The 19,969-nt window shown below is 40.0% G+C and overlaps 1 protein-coding gene across 1 annotated transcript in view; it reads right to left on the bottom strand.

Moving 5' to 3' along the window:
* Positions 1 to 19,969, bottom strand: part of LOC116288075 (uncharacterized) — a 160,771-nt gene that overhangs the window by 56,984 nt on the left and 83,818 nt on the right. Inside the window, 18 exon segments of the mRNA XM_089036454.1 lie at positions 142 to 1,014; positions 1,569 to 2,444; positions 2,557 to 3,474; positions 3,721 to 4,593; positions 4,788 to 5,177; positions 6,626 to 7,519; positions 8,267 to 9,154; positions 9,277 to 9,888; positions 10,107 to 10,991; positions 11,092 to 11,970; positions 12,146 to 12,760; positions 12,873 to 13,757; positions 13,988 to 14,866; positions 15,085 to 15,690; positions 15,915 to 16,799; positions 16,921 to 17,796; positions 18,040 to 18,915; positions 19,029 to 19,913. Coding sequence (XP_088892580.1) covers positions 142 to 1,014; positions 1,569 to 2,444; positions 2,557 to 3,474; positions 3,721 to 4,593; positions 4,788 to 5,177; positions 6,626 to 7,519; positions 8,267 to 9,154; positions 9,277 to 9,888; positions 10,107 to 10,991; positions 11,092 to 11,970; positions 12,146 to 12,760; positions 12,873 to 13,757; positions 13,988 to 14,866; positions 15,085 to 15,690; positions 15,915 to 16,799; positions 16,921 to 17,796; positions 18,040 to 18,915; positions 19,029 to 19,913 — 14,595 coding nt within the window.

Raw genomic sequence — 19,969 nt, forward strand, 5'->3', positions numbered from 1 at the left:
TTCGGGGAACAAAAAAGCACATAATTTCCTGTAAGCAGCAACATGATCTTAGAAAATAAAACGAATCGTAGGTCAAAAAAACTCGAAAACATAAAGCACTGCATGTTTTCGTAAAATAAAATGTGCTGCATAAATACTTACGTTCGACAACAACTTCGATTGTCTGTTCAGCGACTCCTGCCTTGCTTCGAGCAACACACTTGTAAATGCCGCTATCGTCTTGGGTTACATCAACCATGACCAATGTAAATTTGTTGTCGGTGGATTTGATGTCTATTTTCTTTGTTTTTCTTAAAGGCTTGTTGTCTTTGAACCACTCGACTTCAGGTGATGGCTTTCCCTTCACTTCTGTAGTGATATCCACGGATTCCCCTTCCGTCACTGTGACTGGACCTCCTTTACTTATGAACTCAGGTGCAACCAGCTCTTCTTCAAGGGTAAGAGAAGCTGTGGTTTCAACTTCTCCTAGGTCGTTAAAGGCTACGCACTTATAAGTAGCAACATCCTCTGATTCAACTTGGTCTATGATAAGTGAATATGAATTGTCTTCTTCCTCGGCGATCACTTGGAACCGACCACCATCTTTAATCTGTTTGCCGTTCTTAAACCATTCGATTTCGGGTTTAGGTGTTCCCTGAATTTTGATTTCAAATTTAGCCTTGTTTCCAAGAGCGCAAACCACATCTTTCATTTCTTCTTCGATTTCTGGTTTGGTACCTTTTTCTTCAACCAGTAGTTCCGCACTGGTGGATACTTCACCAAATTTGTTCGTTGCAACACATTTGTACAAGGCTTCATCGTCCAGAACAGATTCTTTAATGATAAGGGTGCTAGTTTCACCATCATAGTCGACTTTTACCCGACGGTCGGTCTTCAATGGCTTATCATCCTTGAACCATTCGACTGTGGGCTCAGGTTTGCCTTTGATCTTGCAGACCAGCTTTGTTTCTTGTCCTTCAACTACTTCATTTGGTTTCATCTCTGATGTTACAGATGGGGCGTCTCCTTTTGGGCCTTTAAGATAAATAGCATGCCATAAGAAAAATGCGATTTAAGTTAATGAGTACCACGTGCTCAGCAAGTAAAAAATACATCTGAACACCGACAAATTTTACAAGTAAGTCACCGTTCTTTTCATGCTTTAGTGACTTTACAACTTAATTGAATCTATGTAGGATGTTTCCAATCGGTTTGGTAGTTGTCAATTAAGTAATTGGAATTTTAGTTTGATTTAAATGACGGAAGGTTGGTAAACGACAAAACTTATGGAGTGGTCACGTAAACATAAAATGAACGGTATTAAAGGTAAAATCATGAAGAATCAAAGACATAAATTCAATCAAAACGTTAGGTGAGAGTTGGTTAAAGCTAAAAAAGGTACCTGACAGCATTGGAAATATTGAGAAAACATCAGACATTAAGTGTAAGAATTATTAGTAATAAAATAAACAATATGTCAGTCTCAGTCAAATGGGATCAGTTTTGATAACGAAGAAAGGTTAGGAAAGCTGAGTTAGTATTTGTTGCAGAAACTGCGAATGGCAATGACGATGCATATCAATTCCAACCTTGAACTATAACGTCGAACGTTTTTGATGCTTTGCCAAGTTTGCTCGTTGCCTCGCACTTGTATGTTCCTGTGTCATCCAGCTTTGCACTGATAATCACAATGTAATAGGTTTCATTACGTGACCGGAGGTCCAGCCTAGTTGTATCTCGGAGAGTTTTGCCATCCTTGTACCACTTCACTTCCGGCTTTGGGTTTCCTTTGATGACTACTTTGATGTTAACTTCGTCACCTTCATTAACAATGAAGGGTCCTTCTTGATCTCCTTCAATTTCAGGAGCAAACTGTCGTTCTTTAACAGTCAAATCACCTCGGGTTGTCGCTTTTCCTGCTTCGTTAGTTGCTGTACACTTGTATGTTCCAGAATCATCACGATTCACATCGACTATGATCAAAGTGTACTTGCCGTCATCAGTTTCTTCGAACTGGAACCTTCCTTCATCGACAATCTTAGTTGTTCCTTTGTACCACTCTACTTCTGGCTTTGGCTCACCTTTAAGACGTATTTCAAAGCGTGCTTCGCTCCCTTCAACTACTTCTGTAGGTTTCAATTTCATCGTAAAGTCTGGTTTTATCGGGACTTTCACAGTAAGTTTTGATTTGGAAGACGTCGAACCAAAATCGTTGCGAATAACACATTTATAGTCTCCCTGGTCATTAGCTTGCGTAGACTTGATAGTTAGTTTTGCCACATCATTTGAAATTTCAGACTTTATTCTCCTGCTTTCTTTAACGCGGACTGCACCTTTAAACCATTCAACTATTGGCGTTGGCGTCCCAGAGACCTTGCATTCAAGAACAGCGTCATCTCCTTCCGATACTTCAACGGGTTTCAGTGATTCTAGAATTGAAGGAGCTGCACCCTCAGGCTTTTTAACTAAAAAGAAGAGAAGAGGGACTCAATTAAAATATGATAATTCATTCCGCAGGTATACTATTATTTGCACGAAATCCGATTTCAAAATTCTTTTTGAAAACTGCCAGCTTACCATTAACAATCACTTCAAAGCTTTTCTCAGCTACTCCTGCAGTACTTCGTGCAACACACTTGTACTTCCCGGTGTCGTTTGTAGCTACTTTCACTATTACAAGTTTAAACTTGTTTCCATCAGCTATCATCTCTACGTTGCTTGTCTTTTTTATTGGCTTGTCGTCTTTTAGCCATTCAATGTCTGGTAATGGCTTGCCAGTTACCTCTGCATTCAAGTCAATTGTTTCTCCCTCGGTGACAACGATAGGACCTTCCGGGCCCTTGTCGAACTCTGGAGCTTTCAAATCATCTTGCAAGATAAGATTAGCACTTGTTTCTAATTCACCAGTTTCGTTGAACACAGTACATTTGTACAGTCCGGCATCTTCAGGTACGATTTCATCAATAACGAGCGAATGTATTCCTTCACCCTCTTCTTCGTCGATTAAAAGATAACGACCGACATCTTCGATGACCTTGCCATCTTTCACCCATTCCACTTCAGGTTTGGGCTTACCTTCTACTTTCACATCAAACTTTGCTTCTTTTCCTATTTCCCCTTTAAGATCCTTCATATTTTCTTTGATCACAATGTTCACAGGTTTTTCCTCCTCTGGAAGCTCAGCACTTGTATCACTTGTTTTTTCGTTCACCAGAAGCTCAGCACTGGTATCAATGGACCCTAGGTCGTTACGAGCGACACACTTGTACAGGGCCTCGTCCTCCAAAGTAGTGCTTTTGATCGTTAACTTACTTTCATCGGCGTCATAATCAATCTTTATACGGCTGTCAGGCTTCAATGGCTGGTCGTCTTTAAACCACTCTATTGTAGGCTTCGGCTCACCAGAAACTTTACAAACAAATTTGACGTCTTCGCCTTCCACTGTTTCAATAGACTTCAACTCTGAGTCAAGCACTGGAGCCTTTCCTTTGTCATCTTTAAGAGTAATCCCAAAAATCATCAGAATATACGTAAAAATATTCAACGTAATAGTTGACTGAAAAAGGCATGTATTCTATGAGGAAAGCTTTTGTTAGGTCTTTTTTAGATACAATGCTATTTAGGGTCATAAATTCCTCTTATGTTGGGCGTCTTAGTGTTTCAAATTCAGGAAATGACCCGTCAAAGTCATTCTTTGGGGAATGACTGAGTGGACGGCAAATTACAAATATTTAAACTTACCTTGGACCCGTACTTCAAACGTTTTAGAAGCTTTGCCAAGTTTGCTCGTTGCCTCGCACTTGTACGTTCCCGCATCTTCAGGCTTTGCACTTAGGATGACGATGTAGTAAGAGTTATCGCGGGATCGGATATCCAACCTAGTTGTGTCTCGGAGGGGTTTGCCATCCTTGTACCACTTCACTTCCGGCTTTGGTTTTCCTTTGATGACTACTTTGATGTTAACTTCGTCACCTTTTTGGACGATTATTGGACCTTCTTGATCTCCCTCGATTTCTGGGGCAAACTGTCGTTCCTTTACTGTCAAGTCAGCTCGGGTCGTAGCTTTCCCCATCTCGTTAGTTGCTGTGCACTTGTACGCTCCAGAATCATCACGGTTGACATCAACTATGATCAATGAGTGCTTGCCGTCATCAGTTTCCTCGAACTGGTATCTTCCTTCATCAACAATCTTAGTTGTTCCTTTGTACCATTCTATTTCCGGTTTTGGTTCTCCTTTCGTTTGGACAGTGAACCGTCCTTCTCCCCCCTCAACTGCTTCAGTTGGCTTCAGCTTTACAGTAAAGTCTGGCCTGACAGGAACACGGACGGTAACCTTTGCCATTGTAGAAGTTGACCCGACATCATTCTTAACAACGCATGTATATTCTCCTTTGTCAGTTCCTCTAGTTTGCTTGATAATCAGTTTGGCGATATCGTCTTTAAATTCTGTTTTCACATTTCGGCTTTCTTTTACTTTGATCTTGTCCTTCAGCCATTCAACAGAAGGAGCTGGCTTTCCAGACACTTTGGTCTCCAGCGTTAGTGTTTCTCCCTCCATCACTTCGATAGGCTGAAGTGCTTCTAGAATTTCTGGAGCAGTTTCCTGGGCTTTTGCTGGAATAAAAAAAATAAAATAAAAGAATTAATACTGTTTTTCGTGCGAAATATATCTGTGGGGCAAGCAACGTTTGAAGACTTCTACTAAAATAAATCGACAAGAATAGTTAAGGTAATGCTGCAATGAGCCACGGGGAAATGCTTTTCCCCTCTAACTGGCACCCTGAACTTACGATATAAGAATCCCGTACCTTCCACTTCATCTAAAGTAATAGGAGCACTTTGAGCTTCCTCGATAAGGTCAGGTGTTATTCCGTTTTGTTCAAAGTTCAGAGAAGCTTTTGTAGATGTTTCTCCGTGGTCGTTGATGGCCACGCATTCGTACTCCCCAGCGTCTTCTGGTTGAACATCATCAATAACCAAGGAGAACATGCCTGGTCCTTCATCATCCACTAAAATAAATCTGCCCTTGTCCTCAACTAATTTATCATCCTTTATCCATTCGACATCGACATCATCAGTTGCCACAATAACATCGAATTTTGCTTCTTGACCAGGGATAGCAACAACGTCCTTCAGCTTCTGCTTGAAGACCGGCTTCTTATCGGCTTTCTCCTTTTCTGGTTCTTTTTTCGTGGGAACTGTGTTAAAATGCGATAAGGATACCATATAAATTATATAATCAACGAACTACAAGCGCCCATCATTGTTATTGGAAAGATAAGATGTCTGAGGTATATAACATTCTCAAAGTCCATGGAATGGTTTGAGAACACTACATCCTTTATAAAACACATTTACAACGTACAGTATATAAAAGTCACATTTAACATCAACACATACAAAAATGACATCCATCCAATACTTACTTGATATTGTCCACAACAACTCTATTTTCGAAAGAGGGAGCCAAAACCTTACCTTTTTAAATGGTGATGAAGCGGCTATAAAATGACACCAAATTTATAAGCTAGGAAATAATGAAGTTAGCACATATTCAATAAGTGGCTCCCCCCATTCTTGAATTTAACTTCTAGCGGCTTCAAATCCTTCAATTGGCCCATACATATTTAGGTTTGAGCTTGTGACGAGTTGACGACTTCTTAGTTAACTGTTCATTAATCAGTATTGATATATGTGTGAATCAGAATATGAAAACGCATGAGCAATAAAAATAGTAACAATCATAATCTTACCCAAGTAACAAACTATGATTAAGAACCATATAGTGGGGAAAACTAGTGCATGAACGAAACAATTTCTAAATTAAAAAAAGTTAGTTCAATAACATCGCGATGCATGGAAACCTAGGGTAATATTACAGGTTATGAGCCTGGGGCAAAATCACCCGCCCTATTTTTTTTCCAAAAAAAATTACAGCCTCTACACTCTCAACGCCCTTTCCAAACCGCCAAAGCCTCTGGGGAAAAAAACCTTTACCCTTCACCTCTACTCATGCCATGAAATATTGGTTCGTACTTCACGATGAATCCCGCACTAAATGGACCTTAATTTACCGAATTCGATTTAATGACAACGAAACAATGGTCTTAGAACAATGGTGTTGGAACTATTGTTTAAGGGTTATCCAAGCAAATTCGGGAAAAATCTGTTTACAGCGTTTTGGACAATTTGATCGAGGGAGGAAAAACCATTTCGACCATTTTCGATCGCACTAAGCAAGGCGCCGTCCAATTTAAGATATTTTATTGCATCAATATCAATAAGAAATAACACAAACAATAATTTAATTTTTTCCCTTTTATTTTCTACAGTGATAAACTAACCAGGATATTTAATCAGGCATAATTGTCTATATTTGGTTTGAAAACAGGATACGTGTAATTAACTGCAAAACGCAAACAAAAATATATATATATATATTAATTATCACCCACTCAAGAATAAAGCTTAGTAAACATTGCAAGACACTCTTAAAAAGCTCACTGATTTAGTTTATGATGGAAGAGAAACCAACTTAACTAGCAAAGAAAATGTCGTAGTGTCTTTTTTCTTCTCAAGAGCAATATTATTGGACAATTATATTTCTAATTATCTAATCTAATCTAATTTAATCTAATCTATTTTTATTTTTCTACTTTTAACGTCAAAGTCCTAAACGATTTGCCAATGCGATTGGTTGCTTCGCAGACATAAGTTCCGCTGTCTTCAGGCATCAGGCCATATATGTTAAGGTACTGTATCTCTCCACGTGATCTTGTATCTCTTCTTGATGTGTCATACAGAAGCAATCCATCTTTGTACCAAACGACACTTGGATTCGGGTTTCCCTTCACTGTGAATTTTAAGGATAAATTGTCGCCTTGCTGAGCAACTGTGGAAACCTCTCGTTCTTCTTCCAGAAACTCGGGTACGAATTGTTTCCCGCTTACGTGGAGATCAACGATAGAAGTCGTTTCACCACAGTTATTGGAAGCTACGCATTCGTAAAGGCCACTGTCATCCTTTTGAATGTTATAGATAACGAGGGAGTGCAGGCCTGTCTTTGCGCCATCGAAGATTTGATATCTTTCATCTTCAACGATCTTTCTCGTTCCTCGGTACCACTCGACTTTTGGCTCGGGGAATCCAGTGACGGCGAAATCGTACTGAACTTCGCTTCCTTCAAAAGCTTCTACCGTTTTCAATTTCTCGCCTATTTCTGGTTTGGCAAAACATTCACTAACGGTTAACTTAGCTGCAGATGTAGCAGAGCCGAGTTCATTTTGAATGACACATTTGTAGACTCCTCCATCTTCATTGGTGGTGGTTCTTACTAGCAATATCACTACCTTGCCATCAAAGTACGACATAATACGATAATCTCTTGAAACTGGCTTGTCATCTCTAAACCACTGGACAGTTGGTACTGGAACCGCGTGTATCTCGCCAACAAATCTTGTTGTGTCACCCTCGATCATTTGCATTGGCTTAAGCTCGACTGTGAAATATGGCTTCACCCATTGATCTTTTGAAACTCGAACTAATGTAAAAATCGAACACATAAAGTTGTTAGCAGACGAAATTTTTGCGTTGATATGATTTACGAAATGACGCGAAGCAGTAAAAAGAACGCCGGAAAATGACTGAAAATGTTTATGGCTAAAATAGAATGAGTCGAATGAACTAAACAATGTCAAGAACTAAAGGTCGAGTGTGCAAATGATTTGAACGAACCTGAATGATGAATTTGGAAGGACTTGGTGCTGTAACATTGAACGCCGAAACGCGAAATCGAAATGAATTTGACGAAAACATTCAGCGAATAGGTCAACTGAAAGAAATCATCATATTCTAAGATCAGAAGTAAATGAAGCTCGTGGGATGTAAATTGCGTCTTTGGTGCCCAAAAATGTGGACGAATTATGACTGCTGCAAAAGATTGTTGGAGAATTACGTCTTCGATGCTGGAAAAGTATAAACGAATATGAATATGACTGCAGGCGAAAAAGAAAAAAAGACCAAGAAAAACTACGTCTCTGGTTCTGAAAACATGTTAGAATGTGAAAACGACTGCCGAAAAGAGAGTGGAAGAGACCAACGAAAACATCCTGTAATACTTTGATTTGGCAAGAAAATAAGCGTAAAACTGGACGACATTACGTAAGCAGTTCGTACAAATGGATGAGATGAAGCTTATTCAGTGTTGATCTTCAAATAAATGTGAAAAATATGAGAGCAATATATTTGGGAATATATTGAGCACTCATCATTGACATGCTATAAATACCTGATATTCTCACGTCGTAAGATTTTACAGCTTTTCCAAGACTGTTGGTAGCTTCACATCTGTATACCCCGGAGTCTTCCACTTTAGCATTTTTGATCACAAAGTAATTAGCATCACCACGTGAAATGACTTCATAATCTCTGGAGTGCGTCAGAAGTTGTTCTTCCTTGTACCACCTGATGTTCGCACTTGGATCAGCTTTCACTAGGCCAATTATTTCTACTTTGTGGTTCTCAGAAGCCACTACAGGTTCAACTCCTTCACCATCGATAAAATATGGTGCGTACTGTCTTTTTTCGCCAGTCACCTCGAGATAACCAAGGAATGTTGTCTTACCAGCTTTGTTGGAAGCCACACACTTATATATGCCTCTGTCATCCGAATTAACATCGGATATAATCAGTGTGTACACTCCTTCGGTAACTGTTATTTGATATTTTCCTCTGTCGCGCACCTTAATATTATCTCCGTACCAAGCGACTTGATCTGGTTTGCCGGTATGTTTAAAGTGAACATCAAATCTTGCGTCTTCACCCAGGAAAGCTACAACCTCTTTGGATTTTTCAACTAGAAGAGGTCTTGACATCTTTTTGGAAACACGAAGTTCTGCACTACTAACTGAGGTGCCAAGGTCATTACTTGAAGAAAATGTGTACGTTCCACCATCATCTAATATTGCTCCCTTGATGACTAAAATATGCACTTCGCCAAAAGATTCAGTCGAGATGCGACGATCGAATTTCAATGGTATGTCGTTTTTCAGCCACTGGATTGATGGCCTGGGCTTGCCAGAGCTTCTGCAAACGAGCATGACATCTTCGCTCTCTGTGACGTCGAGCGGTGATAAATGGGTACGAATTGATGGAGCTTCATCTAGTGATTTGGACGCTATAACAAAACACAAGAAAAGATGTCAATTAAGGGAAATTTTAATTTTAAAGTTTTTTTCATGTTCCACTAGAACAACCCAGTATCGTAAAATTTTGACCTAAAACTAACATACAACTCACCTTTAACTCTGACGTCAAAGGTCTTGGACAGTGAACCCAACTCATTTACAACTTCACATCTGTAGACTCCAGTATCATCGGGCAATGATGACGGAATAAAAAGTATCTGGTTGTCATCACGAGACAGGAAGCGAATCCTTTTCGTCTCACTTAACTTTTCATCATCTTTGTACCACTTAACAATTGGCTTGGGATATGCTTTCACAGGTAAGACGATATTCAGTTCTTCTTCTTGGTATACGACTATTTGACTTTCATCAATCTCATAGGGACAGTGTGGAGAAAATTCATTTTGCTTGACCGTCAGTTCTGTTCGACAAGTTGATGCTCCAGCTTGATTACTGGCTACACATTTATACGATCCTTCGTCATCCTTTTCTACATTTTTTATTAAGAGAGAATAACTACCAGTTTCTGGTAAACTGTCTATCTGGTATCGTCCCCCGTGTTTGATCTTAATTGATCCCTTGTACCAATCAACCTGCGGCTGCGGTAAGCCTTTGATGTGTGTCTCCAAGCTGACATCACATCCTACACTAGTTTCGATAGGACCCATTTTCTCCAGGACAGGTTTGGTTGTAATTTTTGCGCCATCGACACTGAGCGTACCAGCTGCAACAAAGAAGAAAAAAATGCATTACTTTAAATGGGAGTGCTGATCTTTTCAAAGACAATTAAGTCACATAGAAGTCATTTTTATCAAGTAAAATATCGTAGTTAATTGTAATTGTAGTTGACTACTTGTTTTTCTACGTTTGTCAAGCCTTGTATTTTTTCATAACAGCGACGTGGCTAATGTTGTAGCAAAGAAAATAAAGTTAGTAACATACCTTGAACATCCAGAATACAACTTCTAAAGCACTTGCCAAGACGACTTCTAGCTTCGCATAAGTAAGTTCCGCTATCCTCCGGAGTCAATCCAAAGATATTAATATAACGAACATTTCCACGATACCGCATATCAATGCGGGTAGTGTCGTACAGGAGGATTCCATCTTTATACCATGTGACATCCGGTCTTGGGTACCCTAATACTGTGAAACTGATATGACCAAGTCCACCAACTCGAGCAACTTTGGTGTAATCTCCTTCCTCTTCGATGAAATCTGGTCCAAACTGACGTTCGTTTACAGTCACGTTCAGCAGACTGCCTGCTTCACCATGGTCGTTTGTTGCGATGCACTTGTACGTGCCCGTATCGTCAAGCTTTAAGTCTTTAATGACAATAGTATACGAGTCTCCGTCCTGAATACTTTGATACTTGTCCTCCATTACGAGTTTCGTCTTTTCCCGGTACCATTCAACTTCTGGTTGAGGATACCCTGTAACTTGAACTTCAAGTCTCGTTTCGGTACCTTCTATAGCTTCAACCTCTTTCATTTTAGCTAAGATGTGCGGCTTGGAGGACGCTCGGTTTACGATCAAACGCGCACTTGTACTTGCAGATCCAAGATCGTTGGTTAGGACACATTTATAAACACCTTCATCATCAAGCGATACCCTTTGTAACAATAGTTTGACAAATTTGCCGTCGTAGTACGTCCTGACATTGTAATCACTTTCGATAGGTCTATCGTTCTTGAACCAGCGGATTATAGGTAGCGGAATACCAGTAGCTTCGACAACCAACTTCGCAGTTTCGCCTTCCGTGATGTTAGTATCCTGGAGTTCAGATGAAATGGATGGTATTGTCCACAATTCTCTTGGTGCAAGAGCTATCAGATTAAGAAAAAAATAATGTAATTAGAGAGAAAATATAAGCAGATATTATATTGATGTAAAAAATACAAAGATCATTGTGATCTAGATGGATACCTTTAACATCAAGGTCGAACATTCTGAAGGACATTCCCTCACTATTCTCCGCCACGCACTTGTAAGCGCCTGAATCTGTAGTTGAGGCGTTGCTGATGACAAAGTAATAGATATTTCCACGTGATCGAATCTCAAGTCTTTCATTTTCTATCATTTCTTTTCCATCCTTGAACCATATTACATCAGCCTTGGGTTTACTTCGGATAATTGCACTCATGCTGACAACTTGTCCTTCCCGGCATAATACCTTTTCGGGTCCTTCTCCTTCAGGGAAGATGGGCGCGTAGTCCTTTTCTTGTACGATGAGCTGACAACGTGTTGTTATTCTCCCTAGATCATTACTTGCAACTGCCATAAATGTTCCTAAATCATCACGTTCAACGTTCTTTATTATGAGCGAGTGAACTCCATTCTCTTCAGTTATTAAGTAACGTCCTTTCGAGAACAGCCTATCAGAATCGTGATACCACAAAACTTTTGACGATGGAACGCCTTGCACGATAAACTCAAATCTTGCCTCTCCACCTATGACCGTTGAAACATCTTTCAATCTCTTTTCAAAGGATGGTCGCACACATTTTTTGTTGACTGTCAAGTCTGCAGTGCAAGACGTAGAGCCAGCTCTATTTTGTACAACACATTTGTAGATTCCTTGATCTTGTAGTTGTGTGTTTTTAATTGCAAGGGTGCAGATTTGCCCATCGAAAAATGGCATCACACGAGAATCCATCGACACAGGTTCATCGTTTCTAAACCATTCTATTGATGGTAGTGGTTTTGCTGATACAGCGCATACGAGTTCAATGCCATCTCCTTCTGTAACTTCTTTGTTCGCCATCTTACTAATGATAATTGGTGTTCTCGCACTTGTTTCAGCATCTGGAAAGACAATTTCGCTGTTAGTTAGCACCTGAACCCATACTTGATACTTGATACGAAAGTAATGGTACGAATGGGTACTAACAGCAATCCGATGCCAACTTCATGCGAATACTCAGTGTTATTTTAAAATTATGCAAACCATATGAAAGAAAGTCTAACAAATAAACCTTACCTGTTATTTGAACATCAAAGGTTTGGAATGATGTTCCGAGGTCTGTTGTTGCCTCGCACTTATACAATCCAGTGTCATTCAGTTCCGTTGTTGGAATAACTAAATAGTGGCTATCACCAAACGATCGCATGTTGATTCTTCTAGTTTCCTCCAATCTAATGCCATCTTTATACCATGATATATCGGGCATTGGCTTGGCTTTACATGTTACATGGAGTTTCAGTTCTTGGCCTTCACTAACCATTACAGGACCTCGGTAATCTTGTTCAGAGAACGTAGGGGCAAATTTCTTATCTCTTACTACGAGCTCCGCCCGAGTGATAGCATCCCCAGCAATGTTTGAGGCGACACACTTGTATGAACCTGTATCGTCAAGCTGTACATCACTTATTATTAGAGAAAACAGCCCTTCATTTTCCATTTTGGTGATCTGATACCTCCCCCCACTGCTGACTTTTGTTTTTCCCCTGAACCATTCCACTACTGGTCTTGGATAACATTTGATGCGGACATCAAACTGAACTTTCCAGCCCTCTACTGCTTCAATATTCTTGAGCTTTTGAACTGCTTTTGGTTTGGTCACTTTTTCTTCCTCTGCACCACTAGTGGCGGCACCTATAAATGCAAATAAGAATTTTGATACGCAGCAGATAAGTTATCGAGGAAAGGCTCCCAATTTGCACTCATGCGTGAGCTACTGCATGTTTTAAAAACAAGGATAACTTACCTTTAACATATAGGATGCAACTTCTGAATGCAGTACCTAAGCGACTACGCGCTTCACAGACATACGTCCCGGCATCTTCAGGTGTCAAATTAAAGATGTTAACATACTGGAGGTCACCACGTGACCTGATGTCAACTCGGGTAGTGTCGTACAATAATATACCATCTTTATACCAAACCACATGTGGTCTTGGATTTCCGTCGAGAGTAAAACTTATATTCACGAATCCTCCTTGCCTTCCGGTTTTTGTCCACTCGCCCTCTTCCTCAACAAAGTGGGGACCAAATAGTTTTTCCTTTACAGTTAAATCGAGAACTGCTCCAGTTGAGCCATGGTCATTGGTGGCAATGCATTTGTAAGGTCCAGTGTCTGATTGCTTAAGGTCACTTATGCTGAGAGTATACAGGTCACCTCTGACCGTGGTGCGATAACGCTCGCTATCAGTGATTTTTGTTTTTCCGAGGTACCACTCGACGCTCGGTTTCGGGTAACCTGTCACTTGAACTTCTAGTTTCGCTTCTCCAGTTTCAAAAGCCTCAACTTCTTTCATCTTTTCCACTATTTCAGGAAAACCTGTCTTTCTCTCAACATCTAGAGAAGCACTTGTAAAGGCAGAACCAGCATCACTAGAAATTGAACACTTGTACATGCCTCTGTCACTCTGACGTGTTTCGCGTAGCGCTAACATGGCGACGGTGCCATCAAAATATGTTATCACCCGTCCATCGGGAATGACTGGCACCTCGTCCTTGAACCACTGGACCACAGGAACCGGTAAGCCCTTCACTTTTAGCACCAATTTAGTTTCCCCACCTTCAGTCACTTTCAAAGGCTTCAAATTCGTTTCAAATGTTGGTGATTCCCATTTATGAGCTGGCACAGGAGCTGTAAAAACAAGGTGAATATAAGATAAATATATATTAATAATAGATTTAAAATATTCTTAAGCAATTCATAGATATTGATAAATATAAGGAATCTGATCGAAAGCAAGAGAAGCTGGAGTAGGAAAAGAAGAGAAAAATCATAGAAAAATGTTAATTTATAAATATCAAAACAAACAAAATTTTTGTAAAAATGGAATTTCAAATTAATTAAATTTTAGTCATTTTCACCTTTTACATTAAGGTCGAATAGTCTGAAAGATCTCCCAAGGCTGTTATAAGCTTCGCATTTGTAGGTATCACCATCTTTAGGAGTGACTCTGTAAATGACAAACGTGTGCGTGTCTCCACGGGATTTCATTCCCATTCTCCTACTTTCACACAACAAAGAACCACTCTTATACCAGGTAACGTCTGGTTTGGGATACCCACGGACTGTAACGGTCATGTTCGTTTCTTGTCCTTCCTGGACGATCACTGGCTTAGGTGATTCTTCTTCATCAAATTCTGGTGCAAATTCTCTTTTTCTGACATTTAACATTGCTCGAGACGAAGACGACCCTACTTCATTAGTTGCCACACACTTGTACGACACAGCATCATCAAGAACTGCGTTGTTTATAGTCAGACAGTACTGTCTCTCTTCATCTAGTTCTAAAATGTGATACTTGGGACTTTCAGTTATTTTTGTGGCTCCTTTGTACCACACTACTTTAGGATTTGGATGTCCTTTGATCGATACGACAAAACGAGCTTGCTGTCCCTCCACAACATCAACATCGGCCAACCTTCGCTTCCACGTTGGTCTTGTGTTTTTCAAATTTACAATGAGCATTGCACTACTTGAAGATTTTCCAGCGTCGTTAGTCGCAACACACTCGTAGTTCCCTTCATCGTGGAGTTCACTTCCGGAAATTTTTAACGTGCATTCGCTTCCATCGTAATCGACTCTCATTCGTTGGTCAAAATAAACTGGCCTGCCATCCTTATACCAAGCTATTGTGGGTTTCGGCTTGCCAGACACTTGGCAGGTAAGGGTAGTATAGTCACCTTCAACAACTGATAGTGGTTTTAATTCCTTTGCGAAGATGGGGATTTCTGTTTTGGGCGCTATGTAAAAGGATAGAAAAGAGCATGATTAAACATGATTAAAACATTAAGTACGACATTATTACAAAACATAGTGCAAATATATCAGGCTAAGTGTGCAAAAACGCTTCCTTTATGTGAAGATCACTAAATCGAAAGAGAGCGTCTTCCTTTTTCCCCCCATTTCTATAAAAATACTTAAAATGAATTCAAAGATTCGATCGCATTAATTTATTTACCTTCTACTCTGAAGTCGAATGTCCTGAAGGCTGTTCCATGAGTGTTCGAGGCTTCACATTTATACGTTCCTGAGTCTTCCGCCCTTGCTTCACGAATGCTAAGATGATATGAATCATCCCTTGATCTTATGTCAATTCGTTTTGTGTCAAAGAGAGGTACTTCATTTTTGTACCAAGTTACAAATGGAGGCGGGCTGCCAAGAATTGTGAAGCCCTTGGTTATTTGTTTCCCTTCCTTGAATATGATTGGTTCTTGATCCAAATCTTCTACAAATCTAGGCGTGAACTCTTTCTCCTTAATACGCAAGTCGCATCGTATCGGTATTTCACGTTCTTCAGTCAACACTATACATTTATAGATTCCAGCATCATCCAAGTTTACATCATTTATGGTCAATGAGTATGTGCCATATTCTTCGTCAAAAGAGAATTCGTGTCGTCCTGTGCTTTCGATCCTGTTTTTACCCTTGTACCACTCAACGATAGGTTTCTCAAAATTTTTGAAGGACAAATCAATGTGAGCTTTGCCAACTTCAACTGCTTTAAAGACTAGAGTTTCAGCCCAGTTTAGTCTAGTTATGTCGTAAACTGTTGGGACTGTCTCGTCTGTAAAGAAAAGTGACAAAGAGCTACCATTAGATAAGAATACTAGATAACAAACTACGATTGTCAAATGGTGTGTAGTAAGTGGTAAATACAGGTTACATCCTTATTCCAGTACAAAATATGTCTCAACGCTTTTAGCATAACCTTGGGCGACACGTGCCGTAAGTTGAAATCTAAGGAAGGAGCTATATTTTAAAGAAAGTGATTATCATAATATCACTTACCATGGATTTTTATAGTGCAGCTCCTAAAACTACTCCCCAAACGGCTGTGAGCTTCACACACGTAGGTTCCCGTGTCTTCCGAGCTCACATCGAATATATTTAGATACTGAATATCGCCACGTGACCTCATATCCATTTTTGTCGTGTCGTACAACAGTACACCATCTCTATACCATGTCACAATTGGTCTGGGATTGCCTCTTAAGGTGAAAGTGATGTTCACAAATCCACCTTTTCTCACTATCTTTGACCAGACACCATCTTCTTCGAGGAACTCTGGAGCAAACAATCTCTCATTGACCGTGAGATCTAACAGAGCTGTAGCTTTTCCAAATTCATTCATGGCAATAAATTTGTACAAGCCACAATCATCAAGTTGAAGTGCTGAGATGCTTAGGGAGTACAGACCGATGTCAACGTTCGATGTGATCGAGTACCTCCCTTCGTTTTCGATCTTCTTGTTTTCACGATACCATTCAATTTGTGGTAATGGTTTCCCTCTTATCCTTAAGTCAAATCTCGCGTCACTGCCTTCGACGGCTACAAGTGCTTTAGGTCGTTCAAGTATTTCTGGCCCTGCTAGTTTCTTATTGACAATTACCTCAGCTGAGGAAAATACAGAGCCGCATTCATTTTTAAGGACACACTTGTACAAACCCTTGTCAGATAATCTAGACTCTAAGAATATAAGTCTGCAAACTCTGCCATCAAACTCAGTTTTACTAAATCGGCTCGGGGGTAAAGGTTCGTTGTCTTTGAACCATTCAACAGATGGTGTAGGAGTGCCAGCTACCTTACAACTCAGTATGGCAGAATCAGTCTCCTCGGTCACCAGGGGCACAAGTTGAGATATAAATGTTGGCGCTTCCCATTTTTCCTTGGGCACTGTTGATGTAAAATTGGATAAAAATGTAAACGATACGTTGAAAACTGGTAAAATACATGATTTAGGACTATGATTAAAATCGTATAAAACGACAAAAATAGACACAGCATGCATAAGTACCTCGAACATGAACACCAAAGGTTCTCGTTGCTTTTCCAAGTACGTTAGTTGCTTCGCACATATACGTTCCCCCGTCTTCTACTTTGGCATTATAAATACCAACATTACTTGAGCCTCCTCTTGATCGTACATCAATTCGTCGGGTATCTCGTAAAATTTCTCCATCTTTGTACCAAGTGATATCAGGCTGTGGATTTCCACGTACTGTCACACGCAAATTTGCGTCTTTACCTTCTGCAACAAATAAGGTGTCTGTTGGCTCTTCATTCACAAATTCGGGAGCATGTTGGACTTCCTTTATCTCAAGGTATGCTGCTGAAGTTGCTTTTCCTGCCTTATTAGATGCAACACACTTAATTATTCCTACGTCATCGAAACGAACATCACTTATGACGAGAGAACACAAATTCCCACTTTGCAGCATACGATATCTCTTTCCATGACCATCGATTATCTTTGCTCCATCTCTGTACCACTTTACGTCTGGTTTTGGATAGCCAGAGAACCGCACTTCAAAGCGAGCCTCACCACGTTCAAAGGCACACACATCTCGTAAAGCTTCATCCACCTTAGGTTTCTTGGTTTCTTCAGAAATAACTACCTCGGCTCTGCTAGACGCCTTACCAAGTTCATTGCTAACCACACATTTGTAATCCCCGGCGTCCTCTAGTTCTGCTGCGGCAAGTGTAATGGAACAGTTTTGTCCGTCAAATTCTGATTTAATACGATGACTCATGTCCAATGGCAATTCATTTTTAAACCACTGAATTGATGGTTGAGGAAATCCAGCTATCTTACACGTAAGCTTTATCTCCTCACCCTTTCCAACCGCTGTAGGTCTCAATCCACTAATGAAAACGGGAACTTTTTTTGGAACTAAATAAAACAACAACAAACATGATCATTGAAACATTTATAAATAAATAAAATCAATTGTGATGCCATTAAGAACAAGGGTATTATTGTTTATGTGAGAAGTAGATGGGTTTTTGGACTACTCTCCCAATTAAAAAGCAATCAGTGCAAAATCTGCACTCATTCGCAATAAATAATATAAGATACACGGCGTTCATAGAAGAAACAAAGGTGTTTAAAAAGGAAAAAGGAAATTGGACTAACCTTCAACGCTGAGATCTAAATAGCATGATGATGTTCCATGTCTGTTGGACGCCTCACACTTATACTTCCCAGTATCTCCACTGGTAACTTTGTAAATAACCATGCTATGTGTATCCCCCCTGGATCTAAAATTGACCTTGTTAGATTGCTCCAGTTCGATTCCATTCTTGTACCACACGACATTGGGCTTTGGCAGACCTCTTATTTTAAACCCAACATTTAGCTCTCGGTTTTCAGAAATGACAAGTGTTTTATCCTTGTCCTCAAAGACTGGTGCAAACTCTTTCTCAGTTACGTATAGTTCTGCACGTGTGGTTGACTTTCCAGCATCATTAGATGCAACGCATTTATAAGATCCTTCATCGTTTCTTCGCAAGTCACGTATGACCAATCCATATATTTGCCTTTCTGTATCTTCTATTATTCTGAATCTTCGTCCTTCGAAAATTTGAGTCGATCCAGAGAACCATTCAACTTTCGGAGACCCACTGATTTTAGTTTCAAACGTTACCTCACTAGATTCACTGGCTTCGATGTCTTTAAGCTTCTCTATTATCTGTGGCCTTTTCGTTCCTCTTCTAACGACCACATCAGAAGAACTGAATGAAGTACCAGCGCTGTTAGTTGCAACTACTTTATATACACCAAGATCTTCAAGAGTTGCATTCGAGAGAGTAAAACTAGCATATTTTCCGTCGAAGGAAGTAAGGAGTCGTGGGGTTGGTCGTACAGATCGTCCATTTATGAACCATTCGAGGGTTGGTTCAGGAGTTCCTGCTACTTTACACGATAGTGTGACACTATCCATTTCTTCGATTTTAACTCGAGATTGCAAAGGAGAGATCAATCTTGGTGCTTCATCCTTGGTTTTCTTATCTAGAAATTAAAGCAAAAAAGTCATTAAAATAGAACTTAATATAGGAAAATCGAGAAGTAAGAAGTAAAGCAAAAGTAGAAGTAAAATATCAGAGAAAGAAGGACTTCCTTACTTCTCACTTGTACATTAAATTCTCTGTAGGCTGTCCCAAGCTTATTTCTAGCAAAACATTTGTATGTGGCGCTGTCGTTAATATCGGACTTGTGGATGACTAGACTGTGAGAGTCACCCAATGGGAGTAGCTCCACTCTACGTATTCCTGCGAATGTGGTGTCGTTTTTGTACCACGTCACGTCTGGTTTGGGGTTTCCTTTCACCCTTAGAGTCACGTCCAGTTTTTCATCTTCTTCGACAACTACGGGCTCTTCAAATTCATCTCCTTCAAAGACTGGAGCAAATTGCTTTTCTTTCACCATAAGATCTGCTCGCAAACTTATTTTGCCTGCTTCGTTGGTTGCAGTACATTTATAGGGACCAGAATCGTCTCGTGTGACTTTAGAAATAACTAGAGAGTAAGTTTGCTCTTCTTCGTTTTCTTCGATTTTGAATTTTCTATTTTCTCCGAGTCTTGATGTGCCTTGATACCATTCGACCTTTATCCTAGGAGTACTTGACAGCTTTACCTCAAACCTTGCTACGCTCTGCTCAAACGCTTCGATATCTCTCATTGGCTCAATCACTTCAGGTTTCTCGCTTCTTTTTACGACAGTAAGATCCGCTGAACACGATTCTTTTCCAAAATCATTTTTAGCGACGCATTTGTACGTTCCCTTATCAGCTAATGTTAGCTCTTTGATGGTGATTGAGCAAGCTTGTCCATCAAAGCTCTCTGCGATACGACGGTCTGGTCTTATTCTTATGTCGTCTTTGAACCATTCAATGTTTGGTTCAGGTTTTCCAGACACATAACACACAAGCTTGCATTTATCTCCTACAAAGCCGCGAACGGAGTCGAACTTGCTCGTGAATGAGGGAGCGCGTCCTCGTCTTTTTTTATCTATAAAATAAAAAAGAGAAAAAGAAAGTTTAGCATGACTTATTCCGGAGTATACA

The sequence above is a fragment of the Actinia tenebrosa genome, unplaced genomic scaffold, assembly GCF_029948245.1.
Source record: "Actinia tenebrosa isolate PJP-AT-01 unplaced genomic scaffold, QUT_ActTen_1.0 PGA_scaffold4__44_contigs__length_22323623, whole genome shotgun sequence".
Classification (NCBI taxonomy): domain Eukaryota; kingdom Metazoa; phylum Cnidaria; class Anthozoa; order Actiniaria; family Actiniidae; genus Actinia; species Actinia tenebrosa.